Below are 23,037 nucleotides of genomic sequence, written 5' to 3' on the forward strand. Positions count from 1 at the left end.
TTCCAGAAACTCAATCTCCTTTTAACCTAAACCTCATAAGTAACAAATTGTCATTCTATTATGTGGATATGAAAGCAATGTTATTTCATCATCCTCATTATCTTCACAGCGATATTCAAAGGCAGTTATATGAAGAATAGTATTCTGAGCGTATGCATTCCTTATACGTTCCTTTGTACATCGCTGTGAAGGAAATGAGAATTATGGATACAAAGATTGTTTTCAAACACTCTGAAAAGACTAACAACCCAGCTTCCTCGTACGTTCAGAGTTATATTCGTCAAAATACTCCTCATAGGATCCCTAATGCGAGGAATAAACCTAAGTGACACTAATTAAATCAAAAATTCATTCACTTTCAATAGCGCAGCCTATCATAGATTCTCAAATTATTGGTTTTAGACGTGGCTTCAAATTTTTAGGGGCTGTGATAACGACACCTTTACTTTTTGAGTTCTCAAAAGAACAGAAAGGTTCTTATTGTTCTCTCGTTTTTGGTTTCTAGAAATGCCGCCATGTTTCATCGAATATTCAGCAATCTCTGCACGAATGTTACGTAGGAGGATCGTCAGGCCGGCCCCTAAATATGTTGTTAACAACCACGCGCTTAAATGCGTTCACAAAAGCCACCACTCGCGTCACTCACGCACAAAGTGATCTGAGTTTTACGGGAAATAATGATTTAATGATAAATAATAATAATTTAACGGTTTTAACAGAAATTTTTATTCGTGATGATGCGATCTATCAAATTCGTACCTTTTCAATGTTACATATACCTTAAAATTGCAAATATTATACTGCAAAATATCGGAAAAAAGGGGATTGCTTTGGGAAAGATAGATTGCTTTACACTCATCACCGCGCCGCGGACATTTTTGAAAACCGATAAAAATGCGACCGAAGTGGCAACAGAAATCGCCCTTCTATTGGATGGAATTGGGCCTCCTCTATGCAGTCCCCTTGTCTCTGTGAGTGCCAATATTCCGAATAGCTGAAGACAGAAGAATGCGATGATGATGGCGTGGCGCAGGGCGGGAAGGAATGCGAAGGGAGAGCGAAAGTTGGCGAAGAGGACAATTGGTAAGGGCTGTATCAATGAATCAAAGACGCTTCGCAGCCAGCCATCGGAATTTGTGAACCGTGAAAACAGTGCTGACACACGCATTCCGTTTGTCTTTGAATCTCTAGAAATGCATACATTCAGTGTGACAATCTTCTGGAATGACATGGCGGTAGTTTCCAAATATCACTGAGAATCAGAATGGATCTTACGATTGGAAATGTAGAGCATTTGATCTTTTTAATAAATTCGACTCATGCTGTAAAGAAAAATGGGAATGTATCGCTTTAATAGCCAAGATTTATTTAAATTTTACATGATCATGTTAATGACTATTCATAAGCATTTTAACTCATTTCTCTCTATTAATATCTTTTTATTTTGAAAACTTGGACAAGGAATAAAATGTAGCTAACTCATCTAAAATACAGCTTTGTCACTTCTCGCGAAATGATAGGGACAAAATCACTTACAATCTCACCCTGAAAAGTAAAGAAAATTGTCTAATCTATTCACTGTCCCAAAATCAAAATTAAAGATCTTTAGTTTCTAAAACTTATCCCAGGGGTCAGTTCCGAAGTCTATAATGCGAGAATATTCAACGCGGTATTTGTTGCTTCATCGCCCAACTTATGATCACTTGTCTGAAAACTCAAACAAAATATGATATGACTCATAAATGGTACAATAAGCGCAGTAATATTTTTATATGAATATTTTTCTAAAATTTATATGAATGAAATTGACATAATTTTAGTTGAATTATTTTTTGACGAAATTTATGGAAGCAATATATGCTACTTTTTTTTAGAAGCCTACAATTGAGCAGGTGGCAACCCTGAGTTACGACTTTGTGAATATAGAGAATGCCTTTTAAATAAACAGTATAACAAAGTGAAATATATTCATTTAATATAATATGTAATATAATTTATTGTTCTCAGATTTACATCCGTTGGAACATTTATATATAGCCAGTTTATAGCTCAGCAGTAAATTAACCAATATACTATTCATTTGTACCAGTTAACAAAAAATGAGCTTATACATAAAACTTCAAGACAATAAAACACAACAGAGGTAAATAACTTGACCCGATCAATAAAAACCAACATACACAAAGAATTCAAGTCAATCAAATACAGCAGAAAACAACTTGAACCAATTAACAAAAATTGCAATTCAGTCTAATACAATGGAAGAAAATAAATTGAAAGAATCGACAGCAATGAACATTTACAAAACTTTCAAGTCAATCAAAATATAACGTAAGAAAAATATACAAAACAACAATACTGAACACACAAAACACGTATATACGACGTACAAGCGGCCACTCAAGATGAGCTGCCGAACACCAAGTATAGTCTATTGCGGAATACTTGTAGGGATGAAGATTCCTTAAGTGTTATGAGGAGGCTATTCCATAATTTTGAGGCGGCAACTGAAAATGACTTTTGGAAGGTTGTGGACCTATAATGTGATATATGTAGATAGCTCGGATCGGCTCTGGCAATGACATCATGAATGAGGTAAAGTTGATCTCTTGGGATAAAAATCTATGATGTATTGCGGTTCGTTATTTTTAAACAGGGAAAACATGAAGCTGGCCAATTTAAACTTTCTTCTTGTTTTAATGTCCATCCAGGAGAGTTTGTTTAGATAGGGGTTCATTTAGGGACTTTATTCTAAAGTTAATTACGAATTTATGAATATAGAGAGTGCCTTTGAAATAAACGCTAATACATTGTGAAATACATTCATTGACCCGGCTTCAAAAATTAAATATCTTTAGTTTCTAAAACTTCTTCGTAAGGTCAGGTCCGATGTCTTAAATGCTATAATATTCAGCACGGTATATATTGCTTAATCGCGCTACATTATTTTGACCTGCGAAATAGTAGTGTAGTCTTGTTGAGTGACTTTTCCTTAGGAGAAGAAGTGGAATAAGATTAAAAGGAAGGCCTGCTTGAGCAAAGAGTATCAAATTCTATAGAAATGCGAAAAAGAAATAAGCTGGAATTTAATACAATGTGAAAATGAGGGGAGAAGTATGGGAGTCACAATAATCCCATAATAATTCTCTCTGGAAAAAAAGAAATCTATTGACTATGCCATCATAAAAATTAAATATTTTTCATTTAGGGATTTGATTCAAAATACATTACGACTTCATGAATACAGAGGGTGCTTTTAAATAAATAGTAATGCAATGTGAAATCTATTCACTGTCCCAGCTTCAAAAATTAAATATTTAAAACTTAATAGCTGTTGATTCTTCAGTTGACTGTCCCAACATCAAAATTAAATATCCTTAGTTTATAGAACTCATTCAAGAGGTTTAGGTCCCGTGTCTTAAATGCGAGAATATTCAACACGGTATTTGTTGCTTCATTGCCCAACAGTATCCTGACCCGAGAAGTACCAGTGTATTCTTGTTGAGTGTTTTATCCTTGGGAAAAGAAGTGGATTAAGAATAACGGGAAGGAGAATCGAGCAAGGAGTGAGTCGGCCGGTGGGCAACCTCATTAGCGAACACCTTCGCGAGCGAGAAAACTGTGAAACATTCAGCACGTTCTCTGCGAGATATTCTCTCCCTTGGAGCACGTTGCGGTTACGTTCCAGACGGTCGTTACATTACTTCCAGCAATGAAAAATGCAAAAGCTTTAGCTGCACGCCTGATATAGTTTCAAGGTGAGCGATAATGAAAGGTCATTCTCTACAGGCGACGCTTCCCGCAAATTATATCAAACCTTACATACACCAATGATATGAACAATATTTTTTTCTCATCGTGACATAGATTCTTAACAAGGTCTCTGATAGAAACAATTTAACTTCAGTTTCTACCACAGCAATCGGATTGAATGAAAAAATGTATGATGGTAGGTATTATAATGTTTCAATATTTAATGGCTGCTTGTGGAAAGATTATCAAACATTCTCTAGAAATGTGGAGCAGAAATTGTCTTTAAATAAATCAAATATATAAAAATGAAATAAAAAGGGTGGAAGTCATACCGATCCCAATTTAAATATGGAAATATAGGAATATCAAATTTAATTTATATAGTTTCGTATTTCGGGAAAGTTCATGTTTTAGCTTGCTTGGGCGAAACCCCATCGTAATGGCTATTCCATCTATGGTCACAAAGTATTCGGAAAATAATATATAACACTCATTACAATGGATAATATCTCGTAGATTATTTCTGTACTTTGCGCCCAAAATTGTGTATATCCCTACGTTCTCAAATATCAAGTGCTTTTACCGAAATAACTTTCTAATAGCTTGTGATGGGTTGGCTATTTGGATTCAAATATGTGGATTGTTTTCTCAGGATGATTTTGTGAAGGCTTTTACTCCGTTTGAATGATGGTGATAATACGAGAGTTATAAATTATTTCTATAAGCTATTAATGTTTTTAAAATGCTTCTTATGCTCCATTATGCTTAAATTATTTATAGTTACTACTAATCTTTGAGTTTACAAAATTTTCTATATTTAATGTGATAATGTGGTTTTTTGACGTGGACCAAGGTTGTTTTTTATCATGTACTTTTTATTAGGTGATTAAGTATTGCTGACTCTTGCCAGAAGAGTCTGATAACCTAAAGCAGGTTTCAACCTATGGGGAACCTAATTTATTGTTGTATATTTATTGAAATGAATTTTTTATAAGTAAAGGTTTGTGAACGAACATGGAATAGGTGAATAAATAGCATGACTCCAAAAATATTAGAACAAAAGAAATAAAGATGAAGAATACTTTGAAATATTAAGTTTAAAACCTGTATTTCATTGATATATGTCTTACCTACTATTACCATTTTTACTCAGCATGATTTTTCCTAAGATGTGGCATAGATTGTGATATGCCCATGAGAACCGTGTGGAGAGGGTGCTGCTCTTTGTTGCCATGTCCTGCAGAATCGACAGGACACCCGTATCTCACTTCCCTCTCTTTACTTTTCCGTGGTCAGTGAAAGGTGGCCTTTGTGGTGCATGAAAAATGTTCCCTCCGCAGCTTCCAGCCACCGTAGTGAGGGCCAATGAATGTTATGCGTTGCCCACCCCACCGTCGGGTCCCGAAGATTGATATCCTGTTATCCACCCCGCATGTCCTTTTATTGAAATTTCGAGTATGAGCGCTCAACAAGATGGGCGGGCCCATTATCGTCTCACTCCTCCACGACAGCCAAGTCGGAATTTCCGAAAGATATGATGTCAACGTCAGCGTCAGATGAAATTGTTTCAAATTTTATCCGTTGAGATGACCAGCGTTACTTGTAGAATATGTTAAATTCTATGTCTTTATATGCATTCATGAAAATTATGCTAATTAGAAGGCATTTACATAGGACACATAAATGGTATATTGTGTTGAGGGAGCTAGAAATTCATTAGTCATTCATGAAATCATTTGATTATTCGTACAATAACCAACCTAGCTGTTTTTCATTCTTCCAGGAGTACAATGCTGGAAAGCAATGCAAGTTATTTTAGTTTTAAGTTCTACCCCATTTGCAAGTGGAAATTTCTCCCGTGCCTCCATAGCAATCTTTAAAAAACTGCCGGAACCGCGGCTGTGTTTGACGATTTCTTTAGATATCTGACTTGGATTTAGATTCGGGACGATATGCAATATTTGAAAAGAACAGTGTAACAGAGATATTTGACAGTCATTAAAAGGGTAACTCGACTGACTTTCTTAGTGCCTCTACTTCCTTCATTATATCAAGTTTTAAATTTGTTGTATTTTTAATTTAATTCTTTTTTCCTCCGCTAGGCCAAGTGGATCTGTGGACCGTGTCTGACACGGGTTGCAGCTGCCCCCGGGAGGCCGTGTCCTCCAAGCACACTCCCTCGTCCGCCGCGGCTCGAAAATATGGCACCACCTCCGCCACCGCCTCAACGGCCAACGTGACGGCCTCTTTGACGGACGACTCATCGTCCTCGGACTGCGCCTGCTGCGTCAAGGACGGCGGTTGCCCCTGCGGCCCCGCCTCCCCCCGGAGGTGCACACAGTGCGGACTCGAGTCACACTGCATGCAAAGTGAGTGCCACTTATGTCTCGTTCACATAACGATTTTCCGAGCCATCGTCCTAACGATAATTGACCGAACTAGCCGTGTGAATGCATGTCCTGACAATAGTTGACGTAGTTCCGAACGATGGTTAGGCGCTGAGAGACCGGAAACGGAAGTGACAAGAGAAAGACGAAAATTTCTTGAAGCTCCCTCCGCTCCATTTTTTTCATGGATTTGTCCAAAAAAGGAAGAATATGGGCGGAAGAAAAATTATTCGGTAAATACACGTTGAACACAATTAATGCCTTGTCCCTGCATACCTCAACAGCTCAGCTAACCGTCACTTTCCCGTTCACTTTAGATGTCAGCAGAGGTTTTAACAATCGTCGTGTGAATGCGCGATAGTTCCGACAATCGCTGGAACAATCGTAATGTGAATGAGGCATTACCCAGTGACGTCACGGTAAAATTAGCAGTGCCGGAACGCACTTTCCTTAACTTTTTTTACAAGTGAAATATTACTCTGTGTGTTTTTTATTGCAAGTTATTATTTGCATTTATTACAATTTTTATGTTTTGGTTACGAATGTATGTATTCGATAGCTTGAAGAAAAAGAATTGATAAAAGTGTTATTTGACTTTTATGTCTTTTGTTAGCCAGTGCCGGAACGGCGTTCCGGCGCGTTTCGGCACCATGACACCCCTGCATTTACCCGAATAAATTTCATCCCCTAGTAAAAAGGTTGTCCACCAAAACTATGATGCTATATTCCGTAAATTTTGAACGTTTTCGAGGCCCAAATTAACGATTAACTCAGGTCTTGAATGTTGCGCTCCATCACTTAAATTGTCAATAGATAGGGTGGATATTTTATTCAGAAGTCTGCCCTCCCCGCTAAGGGTGTCATCTATGTTCCAGACCTAGTAATCTATGACTTTTGTAGAATTAAGAGGTCAAAATAATAAATATTGCAGTGTTTCATAAAGATATTTGTAAATTCATCACGCAAATAACAATTTACAATGGTAAACAGTGATGTGGCGTGGTAAGGCTTGGTGAGCATGACTCAGATAGTGATATCTGTCTTCGGATTCAATCGAGTAATGCAAAGATGGTTGGGTCTGTATGAATTAGGAAAATAATTCAAGGTAAAATAATTTCGTTGTGAAGATTGAGTTAGTGTGGGTCTTAATTAAGACGTTGGGTAGCTTAGTAGACATTGAGCAGTTATGACGTCAAACATAATCGGCTTCACATTCCTACCATAAAATTTTTGCAGAAATATTTCAATCCCTTCTTGAATTCTGCATTGAGGGCACTTTTGCTACAGAACTCGGCACAACTAATTTATCGTTTTCAATTCATTTAAAGAGAGCAGCAACCTGGAAATAATGCTCGAAATGTTTGCAACAATCTCATTTACGAGTACAGGAAAGAAGTCTCAAAGAATATAAATAAGATATAATTGGCGTTAGAATGTTCATGCAAAATTTGTCGGTAAAATATTAATTTTCTATTGAATTATTTGTATTTCATTCACCTTTCGTGAAAAGTTCGATGAAAAAATTTTCAATTTTATTTAAAAATTTTGTCTGCCTATTTTAAAACTCAATGTTAATTCAAATTAAACTCCAATTAAGTCCATTTCCCTTTTGGAAAGCAGACGCAATTATCCTCATGACTAAGAAGACCCGTCCAAGCAGCAGTGTAATTCCCTTTTCGCAGGGATTGCAGCACTTCCCTAAGCTAGAGCACAAATTATGAGAGTTAATTGACGGGAAATCCTCTGTTAATAGGACGAGCGCGTGTAATAGGGAAATTCTGAGGATTCAAGCATGCGTAGCAACAACGGACTTGTACTGGTAGCAACATTCAAAGGAATCGTGCCGCTGTTGTCCGTTCATCTTGGACACCACTACCACCGAAATTAAATCGCCAATTAAAAAAAATGCTTTTTTTAGGATGTTGAAGGACAATGGCAAAACGAAACTTCTGCGGCAATGCTTTTTTTTCGTTACCTTTAATGAGCTTAGATAAAATTTATTTTTTTTCTTAATTTCTAAGCCTTCCTCGAGCTATATTCAATTATTTTTGGAGAAAGTTTACATGATATGGCATTCCATCTCTCGGCAATGTATTAAAGTCAAAAAAATAGAATACTACAAAAACTAATGAAGAGAGGCTCAGACCTGTTACTTAGGGCCCTGGTGTACTGAGAAAATTGACGAAAGTTCTGCATATTTTCAACTGAATTACCACGAGTCTAATGTGCAACGTGTGCTCAATCGCAGGAACCAAGGTAAGGGAGTGGTTCCCAACACGTGGATGTACCTGATAAACTTAAGGGCTGAATTCAGCGTACCTCTACCCCACCCATTTAATGAAATGCCGATTACGAGTGAGAGTTTCTAAGTGAAAAAATAGATATGATAACGTTTTGGTAAACTTTGTTTAAAAAAAGAACTCAAATAGTAGAGAGTACAATTGTCTACCGTTTAGAATGCATCATTTGACAGGCCAACTCTAGTAGTAAAAGCGGTATTTGGTATCTCATGGAAAGAGAAAGTGCATAAAAATCTAAAAATTTCAAATTATTTCTATCAATGTCACTGCAAATTTTTCATCTCTGAAAAGGTATACATTGAACTTGAGAATTCGGATTCCGTAGCTATGACGGTTTTCACGGCCAAAATTCACTTTCTCCTGGTCTTCACATATCTATATTATCTTGTTAATAATGACGAATGGGCAATTTCCTATTTTAACCAGTTTATAAGTTTTTAAAGTTAAATAACTAATAAATCTGGTCACACACCTAAAACGTTAGTCTCATTTAACAATTTTACGTGAAAGGATGAATTGATTATAGTATTCAAAGGGCAGCAATTAAATTATGCTTGACATCTAGTGATGAGAGGTATAATTTCAGGTTTTGCAATAATTGCATTCTTCACATTATTAAAAAAATATTCTCCAAGGATTTCACACAAGAAAAACAGCACTTAATGTGTATATTGTAAGCGCATGATGCTGTTATTTTGCCTCTAAAATAAAAATCAACAATTTGGACACATCAAACTCATTCGATCCTTGGTGATAAGAATTAGTTTTTCCTTTGAACAACCAAAACAATACGATGCTCTTGCTAGAAAACATCTAAAGCTTTAATTTTATACTTCATGACATGAGTGCTCTGACATACTAACGGCATGTGTCCTAAGACTTCTCGGCACATGCCTTTTGAGCCGACCAGCATGGTTGGTAGTTGGGAGATCCAGATGCATCTGGCGGTTAACATTTCCCCTTCGGCATGCTATGGAGTAGGCTGCTCGTAGTATGTACAAAGGGGAAGGAAGATGCTCCATGCCACGTCATCGTCACCTCACGTCTTTTGTTCTACGGAAACTTGGAGACCATAAAGCGATTCGCCTGAACAGTTAGAGCAGCGCGATAGAGTACTCCGACGTGTCTGTACCACTATAAGAGTTTTATTTGCTTCATAATAACTTTTTGCATTAATTAAAAAATAAAATAACATTTGGTTATATAAAAAATTACAAAGAACGGAATTATATGTTATGGCTAAAAAAATTAAATGCCATGCAGTAATTTAAAAATACAAAAAAATACCTCATCTCCTAGTAAATTTCAGATGAAAACCCTTTACTGTCCGGATAAACTGTGTTGGCTTGTCAGCGGGTTCCATATCATCTAAATAAAATTATAATGTACTGATTAGGTTGCTCTTAATACACGCTATATGGGAAACATGAATGATATACGATATATGATGTACATTTTATAGTCAGTCAAAAATCATATCCTGGATGCATAATCAACTCTGCTACACTTATGTATTCGTGGCTACTGTGACTGAATTTTGGATTAAGAAAGAACGATTTCCAGCTTTTGTAGGTACATGCCTCCGATTTTAAACCGGGGAAGCCTTGATTACACAGTCCCTCACCCACATATTTATTTAGCTCCAAAATTTTCGTGTCAGTGAAGTGACCGTCAATTGATTGATTAGTGCTGGTTACCAGAAAGCGTAGAAGGCGTGTAGAAAATGTACTTGATTGTGTGCTGCGAATGTTATTTTGTTGATGATACGGGAATAAAACACCTATATAGGAAATATAGATACTTCTACGACATAATTAACATGGATGATATAAATTTCATATTCTAGGAGAAATGAAGAGCCCATTGTTAGAGCTCTTCTTTCTTGCATTGATAAGGATATTAGTCCTTATTTTGAGATAAGGTTGACTCTAGGTATGAAGGAAAAAGTGGTAGAATTAATTATGGTAGGATTAATAGTAGCTGAAATTTAAATGCAAGAAGGGTGAACTGTCGGTGGAAACTGGTCAGAAAATTAGTGCAGAGAAGGGAGACTAGCAACGGAGCAGAAATTGTGATATCGATCAATATGTCATATTCGGTCAAAGGTCATATCCTGGATGCATTGCTGACTCTCCTATACTATCAGTTCTCCTACGCACGCATTTTTGGCGATTTTTACAGTAATTTATAGAAAATAAGGAAGTTCACTCAAAATAATGACGAAAAAATCTGTTTTGATCACATTCTTCCTTTGTGTCAAAATATGTCATATTTACGCAAAGAAGTCGGGATACAAAAGGTCTTCTACTATTTCTTGCCATTAATTCTATTACGCACCATGACAATAGTCATCTCTTAGCTAGGAAAAAGAGCTACTCATCAGATGACTTGATTGCCGCACTGGTCTAAGGAAGGATAGAGGAATTAAACTGAGAGACAAGAAAATGGGAATTGCAGATGCTTGATGAAGTTAGTCAACCGGAGAATGTTTTGTGGAAAATGAGGGACGAAGGGAGGTGAGAGGAGTCCGTACACGGTGACTCTGATTGGAGTGTAACGATTGGTAAGGGAGAAAATGGTCCCCTTCAAAGCAAATTAGATCCCATTGCCTGGAGAAGAGAGACTGATTCTCAGACATGTAGTGGCAATGGGGATTATTTCCACTCCTTAGGCTCCTTGCACATCTGCCGTCCAAATCCAAAAGCACACCATCGCATAGTCCTTTTCTTTCATCGCATATCAGTGCACCTCATCTGCGAGGTCTTTCACTGCTGAATAATCTATGGACTCACATCTAGGCAGTGATTCCAGCCTTAATACAAAATACAGACTAAAAGTGTTCCATTAACTGGAACAGAAAACCTTTCACGATCAATTCCCGGATCACCGCACTAGTTCGCTCTAAGAAAGATGAAAGGCTTCATATTCTTCATCGAGAATTCCGTGAGTTCTTAATTTATTCCTAATACTTCCATCACCTCTCATAAGTACTGATTACTTTGAAAGATTTTTTAGACTACTCATTGCGCAATAGTTAATTAATTCCTAATAATTGGGAAACGCTGATCGATACGGCGGTTATCATCAAGTCTTGGTTCTTGACTATGAATAATGTGCTTTTTTGAGAAATAGTATCCATGCAAAAGGCAGCAATGCAGTTTTTTTCTGATCGAATCCCTACTTATTTCCTTTTTTTTCTCTCTCGCTGCAATGCCCTACTTTGAGTACTCTCAAGCACTTTGAAACACTTAATATTACAGTTTTTCTTCTAAAAATTAAACATTCCTTGGCTGAAAATTTTCAATTACCCCATTCATCCCGTCTAAGCCATTAGTAATTAAGAAGATACATACATATAAAAATGTATTTTTCTCTTACATATTGTTTTCTATTAATTAATTTTATAAAATGTTTTCAGACTCGATTTTACTGGTTTCTTATCTGATGCAATCTAAACCCTACTTTACATAAACCCTAGTTTAAATTCTTTCTTTGTTCCGATTGCCTATTGGCATTCGTCTATAAAGAGCTATATATATAGAAAAGGAGCTAATAAGAAATTGGGGAATCACCCAAATGGAGTGAAAGGTTCTGGATCCACTCCGAATGCTCTCCATTCAGAATCAAAATATCCCGCCTTACAGGAGCACCACCTCCAATCTGGCCCCAATCCAATCTTTTTCCTCGTCCTTTCCCTAGTTCAACTACGCGTTTCCATCGTTTTTCCTGGTCCCTTAAAAACCCCTTCAACCTCTCCACTTCCCCATCTCACGCTCCGTTCCTCTACGTGCCTTCTCCCCCTCTTCCCACACTCGCCTCGATGAGAGGTAACTTTCATTAGCCCCTGGCACGAGAGGCGGCCTCTTCAATTTCTCTCTCCTCTTACCACCCGAAAACTCGTCGCTTATTTCGCCCCCGCTCCCTTTAGCATTCCTTTAGCTTTCTAACACACTCCTCAGCTGTTCTCTCCTAAATTTCAAACAATTATATATAGCCCGGTACTTCCTCTTCCTCGTTGCCGTTGTCCCAAATGGAAATTTCGTCACTTGTTGTTCTCCGTATTTTGACTGTGGAGAGCGATTATTTATGTGGTCTCAACTTTCCGCTGGCGTCAGATCATGTTCGGTCGAATGACATACTCAATCACTTTTGATATAGCCTGTGCATTTTAAATTACAAGTGATAAATATGGGATAAATCATTATTACGCGCTAGTAGCAAGATCTCTTGGGCTTCAAACGAGGTCCAAGGGTCAGGGTTCAACCCCATGAGGAATATAGCAGACTAAGACCTCGAAACTTTGGAATAAATCAACCCTTGGACCCGGTGGGTGACCCGATAACTCTTCCTACTACCCATTCGCCGGAAAAGCCTGAGATCCTTCATAACTAGCTTCTACTTCTCACTCTATATATGCCAGTATCACTTAGTTGACAATATTAAAAATTTTAAATTTTTAGGTGGTTTACCATTTAAAATTCGTAATCCAAATACCAAAAACCTGGTGCTCTGCCAGAGGGCAAGTTGAATAAATGGTCTCGCAGTTCCCACTGGGTGGGTTGATATCCTCCGCTGCAGTCAATATTTCTACGGAAAAGTCAAGCGTTGACACGTTTTATACAATGGAAAACCAAACACGGTCAAATACCGATAATGAGTTTAGATAGTGAGTTTACCTTTAATTTATAGTTGATATTTAAGTCTTAACCATTTCCTTGTCTAACTAGCAGCCCTTAGCTCACTTTCCCGCTGGGAACACGTGGAGCGTGAAGGTTGGCAAGAAGAGCTTCCATGCAAGCTCTGCCGCAGTCTATGGGAATACCATGTATTGACTTAAACAGATTGCATTTTTTAAACATGTAGCTTACTTCCTTAGTGTTTCAAATGGTAGCTTAAGCTTTTACTTCAAGAGAAAATTATTCGTAAGACCCTTTACTCCGCCTCGAGCGGCCTCCTGTTTTTGGCAAATACTCGTACATAACTTATGATATAATCTTTAAGTTATCTGGATAGGTTAAGCAAGTACTACCTGTCCTTCCAAATTGAAATATTTTTCCCAGAATTTCCTCGAATGTTTGAATTTTACATTTGAGGTACTGGAAAATTTATGCGATAGTCTGTTATAACTACCTTACACATTTGAAAGTGCTGCGCAAGTTAACTTTTATAATAAGTCATAAGTAAAAGAAAAACGATTACTGTTGGAGGGAATTATGCGTTCTTATAACTTTAATTCCCGCGAAAACATTATCATTTATATCCTAACAGCCTAGGGAAGAGTTTACTACAGAAAATAACGCCAAAATTGGTTACTGTAATCCATGAAACACCATAATTAATAAGTAATTGATTAATATATATTGTATGGATTAGATCATACAAAGCAATAAAGATGAAAGTGAGTATACAACAGTTTTCAGGAAAAAAACCTCAGATTATGTTATCCCCCTCACAGCCCCATTAAATCCATTTTTTCCGTAGCCAATTTTGAGATGATAAGCATTTCACCAGCCATTATTCTCCTTCGTGAGTGGGCAAAAGTGAGTCGGAGATAAATCAGGATCCCCAAAGGAACGTAAAATTAAGATTAAAAACTCTTCATAATGGCGGGAAGTACAGCGTTGTTGAGAGCTTTCCTGGGAGATTTGAATACGTATACGAGAAAAAAAGAAAGAGAGAGTGGCTCGGAGAAAATTAGGGTCTGCTAAGGGAATGGAGTCCTCCCTCATATACTATAAAGAAGTAAAAATATGGATGATAAAAGGGGTTGGTTGGGTTCAACTTGAGGGATGGAATGTTTTTAATCGGCTAAACTTCTGTTAAGATATGCAGACTCGATTAAAGCGAGGTCCATGCGCCCTTGGAGTTCTGGAGTGGAGAAACCTAGCCTTCTCATATTTCTTAACTCCACTCTTTCTCCTCGTTACTCACTCTCTCTCGTACGTTTCTGAACTTTCAGGCTTTTCCACTCGCCAGGCATCATTTAGCATTTTATTCTCATTGGATACAATATTTTTTCTCTCTATCACCGATCATCATTATAAGTCAACAATCCTAAGATTGATTTGACGCAGCTCTCCATTCCTCTCTTCAATCCGCTATCCTTTTCATAGAAACGTCCCTGTGAACCATGCATGGTGCCACAGCGTTGCAACAATGTCTTACTGCAACCTACTGGAGGTTGCTGCAACGCGATGGCAACGTCTTGAAAACCTCCAAACCTCCTCCCTAGCACGTTTTGGAAATGTCTTCACAACGTTGTTGTAACGTCACACCCTACATTATTGCAACACTCATGCAACTTGACACCCTAAATTATTGCAACACTCCTACAACATGACACACTACATTATTTCAAGTCCCAAAGACTTTTGGAGACGTAATTATTACGTTGCAGGTGGTTGGAGGTGCGTTGCAATGCACTCTGAATAGTGCTTTGAGTGGGTAAATTATGAGTCACTAGGTTTCTCATGCAAGATTAAATGAAAGACTTAAGCGGAAAATACTCGTGCCGGAGTTTTTCATCCATCAATAAATTAAGCTAACAGTGGAACGCTCTAGTGATAACCCCGTGGGAATATTTTCAATGCCCCTAGCTTTCTCATATTGGAAGTTAAAAATATATCCTTCTGGCAATAGTTTATTCACTTCAATTGACAAAGAAGCGTTTATAAAACCACATTTTCTAAGTCACTTTCTGCCTCAGCAATTTCAAAATTAAAAATTCTAAGTCCTCCAAACTATTGGAGACGTGATTGTTACGTTGCAGCAATGTTGCAAAGCGACCTGAATAACGCCGCAACCTCGCACAACCCCTCTACAATGTTTGTTGCGACTTGTTGTGTTTACTGGGGTATTTATTCCCTTTTAAATCCTTTGTAATCCGTTTCATGTAACTCTTTCTAGGCCCTCCCATATCTTTATTCCCTTCTACCATTGTTTTCATCAGCCATCATACCTCGCAATGTGGCCAACTGTGTTTTCCCGTTTTCTTAATAATGCTTTTAGAAGACTTCTCTTTTCTTGGACTCTTCGTGGTACTTCCTCATTACTTACACGGTCGATCCATTTCATCTTCATCATTCTTACGTAGCACCATATTTCAAGATCTTCCTCTCTTGACTTCTCTGCTTCTATCAACGTTCAAGCCTCGCTTCCATAGAGAAACCTGTTCCATATATAGCATCTGATGAATAGTTTCCTTGCTTCTATGCTAGTACTCTCAGCTGTAAGAAGATTCTTTTTTTTTAGAAAGCCTCTTCCTCTGCCTCTATCACCCTTGCCCTTCTGTAAACAGGATGCAACCGTATCAAACAACCGAACCCGTGTATTAGATTAAGATTTGTCGTCATTTCACGAATAACTTTTTGTGAATAAATTTGAAGGCATAGGGTAAAAACTCAAAGCTTCCTTTTTGCTTCTGATGAAATGAATGATTACATTGCCGTTATACTGGTAATTAAATTGCGTAAGCTATTTTCATCAAGTACCTTGTGATTAAAATTGTTGGTGTGCATGAAATGTGTTCACTAACAAAACGAAATTTCTGGTAGTTGCATGCGCAAGTTCATTGTTTTCATTGTCAACGGTAACTTTCCTGGTTCTGCTTCAGTAGACTTACCGAATTTGAATCCACATCCTTAAATTTTATTTAATTGCTTTTGTTGACGTTCGTCTGCGAATTTCCTGTGGTGATATTTCGTTCCTCATTTGCTTTTGAAAGTGCGACATTTTCAAGAATCGCCTTTCGAATATCGTTTAAAGGTTTTAACACAAAATTACATGAAATAAATTCCGGGTAATTAACATTTATTTAGATGTCTTATTTTTGTATTATTGTTATTGATAATAATAAAAACCTTGGCGGAGGTAGTGGAAGTAATTTACCGAGATTATTTTTTAGTTTCACCGCAGCTTTATACTAGCTTCTTAGACCAGTTTGGATGCTAAACATTCCATCCAATGGGAGCAACAAAGAAGGTGAACTATCGACATAGAAAACATGAAGTATGTGCGTGTCTCAACTAGAGTGACTCTAGGAAACGTTCGACTGCATTCACTTGCATCACCGTCTCTCGTTTATCTCCGCATTCATGCAGGTGAGTTTTAGCGAAGCACAACAACCCATACCCTAGCGCGAAGAAAGTTCATTGTCTGGTGGAAAGTGAATAGAGGTAGCCCTACAACTATCGGAGACCGGAATATCCTTCTCTATCTCACTTCCGCTGGGTAAATCCTCAGTCTACATCCCCTTTAAGCATCTTCTCTCTTCATTAAGTTCCACGGGACTTAATTCAGGACAATATCCCACGGGAATCTGACCTCCAAACAGCCCTGAGGATATTGTACCGTGTTTACAGAGACGCCTGCTTGTTTATGGGGTTATATCCGACTCAATGTCGACACATGCGTGAAGGTGTATTTCTCATCACCAGGCGACTGTGAGGGATGGAAAGAGAAGAATTTTCCTCATAACGCTACTTTTATCAGCTTCTTCCGAGAATAGTGTAGTATTTTTGCATAGAAATAAATTATCTTATTAAAAACATGCTATTTTTTAGAATTTGAGCGTTTTGTAGTGTGTTTTTAATTATTATCAAACGTATGAAAAATATTCTATCAAAAAGTTGTTTTGCGTGCAAGTAACGGAGTTATTGCCTCATACTTCAGTGACGCTTGACATCCGTATAACCTCCTCTGTCCCAGGACATATCTACCGTTATTTTTGTTTGAATTTCATATTTTTTGGTTAATTAGATGTTAAAAAAGAACATTAGCGATTTGTGTGCTTCTGTTTGATGCTAACATGTCTCAGGAGGCACTGAACGAGTAGCAATTACGACATTTCACTTAGCCAAGCGGCAAAAAAATTCAAACGTAGATGTATTGTATAACCGGGACAGAGGAGGATAGCTGTTGGAGATCAAGGACTTGATTACAGGAGCAATCTACTGACTACATCTATGACGTTTTCAACTTTAAAACCCTATGGTTACGCATGCTGGTTTTCCAGATATTTTGCCTACGCGTTTGACCCATGGAGGTCAATAAATTGACAATACGCTAATGTGGACTGTACGACTGACCTGAGAACCCTTAAAAACATATGGTTAGACATCTTGGTAGCTATGCTTCTCTTTTGTCACCCCTTCGACGTCGGTGGTGATCACCTCTGAAATTTAAAAACGGTCAAAGTTGGATTTTATGCTGATAAAAGTAGTTCTATAGTTTTTTCCATGCCCAAACACTTAGCAAATCACATATTCACAAATAAATTCAGACGTTTTACTTTATAAGCTTTTTAAACATCGATTTACCTTAAGGCGATCAATTTTCGCGTTTTGACATGCATAATGAGGTCAAGAGGACAAAATGAAAGAGTCTGGTTTACACCAAACAAATATTACAATTTTTTTATGTGCATTCCAAATTTCGTGAAATCGTCAAACTTAAAATGCCTAAAATTAGGGTTCGAAATTGACACACAATTAATGAGGCACTCTGCATTATCTATATGCATATTGTAATAATTTAAAATTCGACATTAATGACACGTGTGAGATAAGCCGAAATACTTCGACGGGGAAAAAATCGGGCCGATTCTGCGCAATGAAAAATGACCTCTTTCCCTGAGCCGTTTATGGAACGGACGGAGTTTATCCAATTCTCCGTGGAACTAGCCCGTGAGCTTTTCGCACTTGTCCCGGGACATGCCCTGCAGAGGAGACCAGGGGCGGCGTGAACGCGGGGATAGTTTGCGATGCTCTCCGTCAGCCCTTTAGGCGTGTAGGACAAGCGGGTATCTCGTGTCCCTTTTGCTCTAATCCCCTCCTCACATTTTTGCCCTCTGCACGTGCCGGATCCATCCGGGTCTCCATAAAAGTTAGCGCTTGAATTCTTCCCACGTATGGGCTCACTCACGCCAGGGGGGGACGGCCAAGGTTTCAGACGTCATTTCTTCCCTCTCCTTCTGTTTCCGTATTCCTCCAGTGTATCACGGATTTTCTCCCCAGACCATTCATTTTTCCCTCCTTCAGTCCTTTGCTTGATTTCGCCACCAAAGTCTTGACCTGTCAAATATAGCTTTTCTGTCCAACAAGTTTCTACAGTTCCACCGGAATAAAATTTATTTTCCAAAAAGATAAATCAATTTTCCCTCTCTCGGCTTAGCGGCACATTAATTCTGATTCAGGAAATGTGTGTTCACGAAATCATTTTATTTTGTCCCTTTAATTTGCTTGTAATTATGTTTTCCCGGAATTTTCCCCTGATCTTTAGTATTTCTCTTTTCTTTCTTCGAATACTTATCTATATTCCACAGAATGCTGTGGAACTGGGGTCGTTCACTTAATTTATCAAAATAATTTAGTTGAGGGAGGAGTAGGATATTTTTCGATGAAAAAATATTTTTTGTTCAGCCTCTCTCTCACAGATTGAAAATAAAACACCAAATATGCCGCCCATTTCTCATCTACACCTGTTTGCTTGTTTAAATGATACAATACATCACAATTATTTCTTAATTGCGGTTTTCTGTGAAGAACACTTTATTAACCACTGAAAAACGGATATTTTTGCTTTTGAGCATTTAAATATATGATGTCTTACTGCGGCAAAGAAAATAACTGTTCAGGGAAATAGTCGGTCTGAAAAGATATCCCAGCCATAGATGGTATACATTTTTTACCATCGTGGTGAAATATTATTCTTTTACGGATATTTATAAATTTTGTTCCTCTAAATTTAAAGATGTTTGCAATTTTTATACCTGCTGGCGAAAAAGTCACTGTGTAATGCTTATAATGTCGCAGTGCTTCTTTTGATCTCACTTTACCTAAAGGTTATCAAGGTTTCAATGTAGTGAGGCATATGTTTACTTGCCCAACCGTACCCACCCACCAGAATGAATGCTTTCCGTAGCACTGCATGAAGCAAGCAACTTTGAATGCAGTCGCACGCGCGGATTCAAAGTTATGCACCAAAGATGAAATTCACTGAGCGAAGAATGGAACTTACGGTGAAAACGATAGCTACGAATAAGGAAGTTCTGGGGTAGAGATAAATATTACTGGCACAGTTTTCCCTCACAGCGATCCGTTCCCAGTAACTTTAGGCACAGAATTTATTATTTTACTCGGTATAAATCAATTGGGCTAAAGGCTTCTCAAACATCCTATTTTATTCCATAGGAAGCGTCGCATTTAAAATGACTGTATAACTTTATGCGAGGTTGGAAAGGATGCCCTAAACATTTTAGTGTCGCAGCAAGTCACAGCTTTGGTCGGCGGTGAAATGAAAGGATGGCCATTCAAGGTTTTATAGCACTTCAAACTTCAGAGCTGTGCCATTTCAGTAAAAATGGTTTATTTGTACTCTCCGCAAAAATGGTACAAGGCAAATTTGACGCACATTTCTCCTCCTCAAGAATTTATCATGTAATTAAGGGACTCCTTTTTCAGTCGGCTATTTATTAAAAATGTTCTCAAATAAATAAACAAATGAAGGCGTAATCTTATCTAAAGTAGAACATTTATCGAGTTCATTTGTATCGCTGGCTACGCTTTAGCTAGGCTTAAGCTTATGCAGTAACTTTTCTAAAATTTTTATTCAAAGTAAATATATTGTGCCCTGGAGCTACTCAATTTTTGCCATGAACAAATAAATTTTTTTTTAAATTCGCAAGCTTTAATCTTAAGAATATTTTTATGTTTTTCTTCGAGAATTTCTGCTACTATCACTCTTAAATTCAACGCTCACATTTCTTTAGTCATCTTTCACAATGTTTCACATGAGCGAATAATAGTATTTATGGCGGCTAAATTGGTGCAAGAGTGATATTGTGGTTCCAAAATAAATCTTACCTTCCCCCTTTTAACTCCTTTTTTGACTTCTTTTAAATTTTCATTCTGATTACCTGAATGTTATAATGTTTTTACGTTTTTATTCCAACTTTTAAGCATCTGTTTTTTGTTCATGTCCTTCACTGATTGGTGAGGATGCTGCCTATACTTTTATGTATATTTAATATTGCTTCATTTAATTATTTATTTTTTTAATTTTTTATATACATATCGTATATACTGGATTTCCTGAGATGAACTCGAATGAAGCAAAGGAAAGACTTGACCAGAACGACATCCAATGACCATTGAATGTCCACGAAGCTGAACCAAATGTACTTAAAGAAGAAAATAATGCATACCGATATCATATTTTGTACTGCAAGAATGAACTTAAATTCCTATGCAAAAGAGCCCTGGCTCGGGGGAAGAGGGGGCCGGATTGTGGCCTCACCAGAGCCAGGTAAAAGAAAACTAAGGTCAAGTCAAGTCTCCCTTTTTGCAAAATAACGGTGTTGATGTAATAATTTTTATTAGGAATATAACATATTACTTGCTAGTAACATTGTACCCACATCAATGGAAACTGTGCAAAACACTGTAAACGAGCGGCCACGATCCAGCCAATCACGTCACTAGGTTAGCCGCACGGCTGGAGATAGGAGATCCACGCCTGCGGTCCTCTTTAGAGCCTGCTGTGAGATGATATGTGTCGGTGGACAGTATTGGAGGTATAGGGAAGTCTTCATTGGACCCGCAGGCGTGCAGGTATAGGAGGGTGGTACTGGAAACAGATTGGCCGTTAGTGCTATATCCCTCGGGCAGTCCTGAGGACCATCCCGTCACGCGGTGCGATAATATTTAGAATATATAATATGCCCGTAGAAATATTCTCTGCAAACTATATTGGACAGTCCGTAGAAATTATTTCTATTTTATGCTTTTACGAATGGTATCTCTTTTCAAAGGAAATATTTTACCTAAAAATGCGTAGTTGTTATGTTTTACCCCTTGAATTTTATAAATTTTAGCATTGAGAATATCAACCACCCTTACGTACTTTTCTCAGGTTACATTATACAATAACCCGTGCGAGTCAATGCCTAAATGCATGACCGATTTTGGTGGACAGGAATGGTTCATTTACGAATGCATGAAACAAAACAGACAGGTTCTGTTTTCTGTTCATGGATTCGCACCAGTTGGGTGGTTACACACTGGTTTTTGAATTCATTCTCGCACGCGTTGACATTTATTTATTATTTACCTTGTAAATAGTCCTTTAAATTATACTTCATACTCTGTAACTATACAGTGCATAAAGTATAACGAAATGTTTTAGTCGCTGTGCTCTCGCAACTTTTTTCTCTACGTAAATAGGTTACTATGCAACGGAGGCCTGTTTTCCACATTAAAATCATTTTATAACTTTGGGCACGTATTGATATTCCATATGATCATTTTATTACTGGAACTTCAGAAATTTGAAAATTTCGCCGTTACCCAGAAATGACGAAACAAGTTATCACGTCCGCTTACTCCCCTCATGCTATAAGCTAAAGGGAAAATCATCCGTCGCAGTCATGAGAAAAAACCATTAAGGGTTTTCACCCATCATCTTATGGCCCGAATGGCCATTCGATTTCACTTTGTCTTCCGCGGTCTTTATTTTTCCCCTCGCTCTCCTCCATTCATCCAAACTTCCTCATTTAACCCCTGTGTTCTACCCCTCTTCTTCTGTAAGACTTTTTAGCATTGGTCGCGAATGGTTGATTACTTAATCGATGCAAGGTTTTGCTGACATCCATCATAAATTCCTTATGTCAAAATTATAAATTAAGGGGGAGAAAATCAATATCAAGTGTTAGAGAAACAATACTTCTGCAATTATGTTATCAAGTGTCATTTTTTATATCACCATTCCATAGTTACTTTTTAAGGAAACCTTTTAATTAATGATCAATATTCACACTCACGTGACTTCAATTTAAAATATAATTGCCTTAAAAATGAAACACCTTCATCTAATGAGCAATTACCAGTCACGTCGCAGCCTGTGAGCTTTCTCTTCCGCAAGCCACTACATTTTGTCACTACACGCTGACTTTTACGCTGTAGTAACGAGATTGTTTTATTTAAAAATTTAAATTAAAAGAAATTTAGATGAAAGTACTCTGGAATTTGTTATCTAACGAGCTCATTGTAATAAAAATGTGAAAAAGAAACATATTTTTTCGCAAACGATAGTGCAAGATCTCTCAATACCACCTCAATGTCGTTATAAAATATTTTTTTTTCTTATAGGAGAAATATATATTGAATCAGTCATTCCTCCAGAGATTTATTACGTCTTTATTTCCTTCCTTCTGGACCTTAATATCACACTTTAATAGAGAAGTGTGCTTCATAGCATTACTTCATGGAAGAATGTAAGCAAATGCAAAGATAAAAATTCAATTTACCATTCGATGCAGGAGCTAAATTTGTCATAGGCGTCCAAATGAAGGGTCGAAGAAAAATATTTTTTTAAATAAATAAAGTAATAAAACTTTCCCTCCATAGGAAAATCATAGGGTAGTAAACAGCATGAAACAAAATGCTTTATATATTTATTATTTCTGTTAAAAAGACGAACTCTTCATGAAAGAATTTGAAAAAAAATAAAATATTTAAATATATATGATCCATTGTAAGATATTTTCATTCGTTTTCCGCGCTTTAAAGGTTTTCAAGAAATAATAATAAAACCAAAATATA

The 23,037-nt window shown here is 37.3% G+C and overlaps 1 protein-coding gene across 1 annotated transcript in view; it reads left to right on the forward strand.

Moving 5' to 3' along the window:
- Window positions 1–23,037, forward strand: part of LOC124157230 — a 126,797-nt gene that overhangs the window by 71,821 nt on the left and 31,939 nt on the right. Inside the window, 1 exon segment of the mRNA XM_046531791.1 lies at window positions 5,856–6,122. Within this exon segment, the coding sequence (XP_046387747.1) occupies window positions 5,856–6,122 (267 nt within the window).

The sequence above is a fragment of the Ischnura elegans genome, chromosome 4 (assembly GCF_921293095.1).
Source record: "Ischnura elegans chromosome 4, ioIscEleg1.1, whole genome shotgun sequence".
NCBI classification, from domain to species: Eukaryota; Metazoa; Arthropoda; class Insecta; order Odonata; family Coenagrionidae; genus Ischnura; species Ischnura elegans.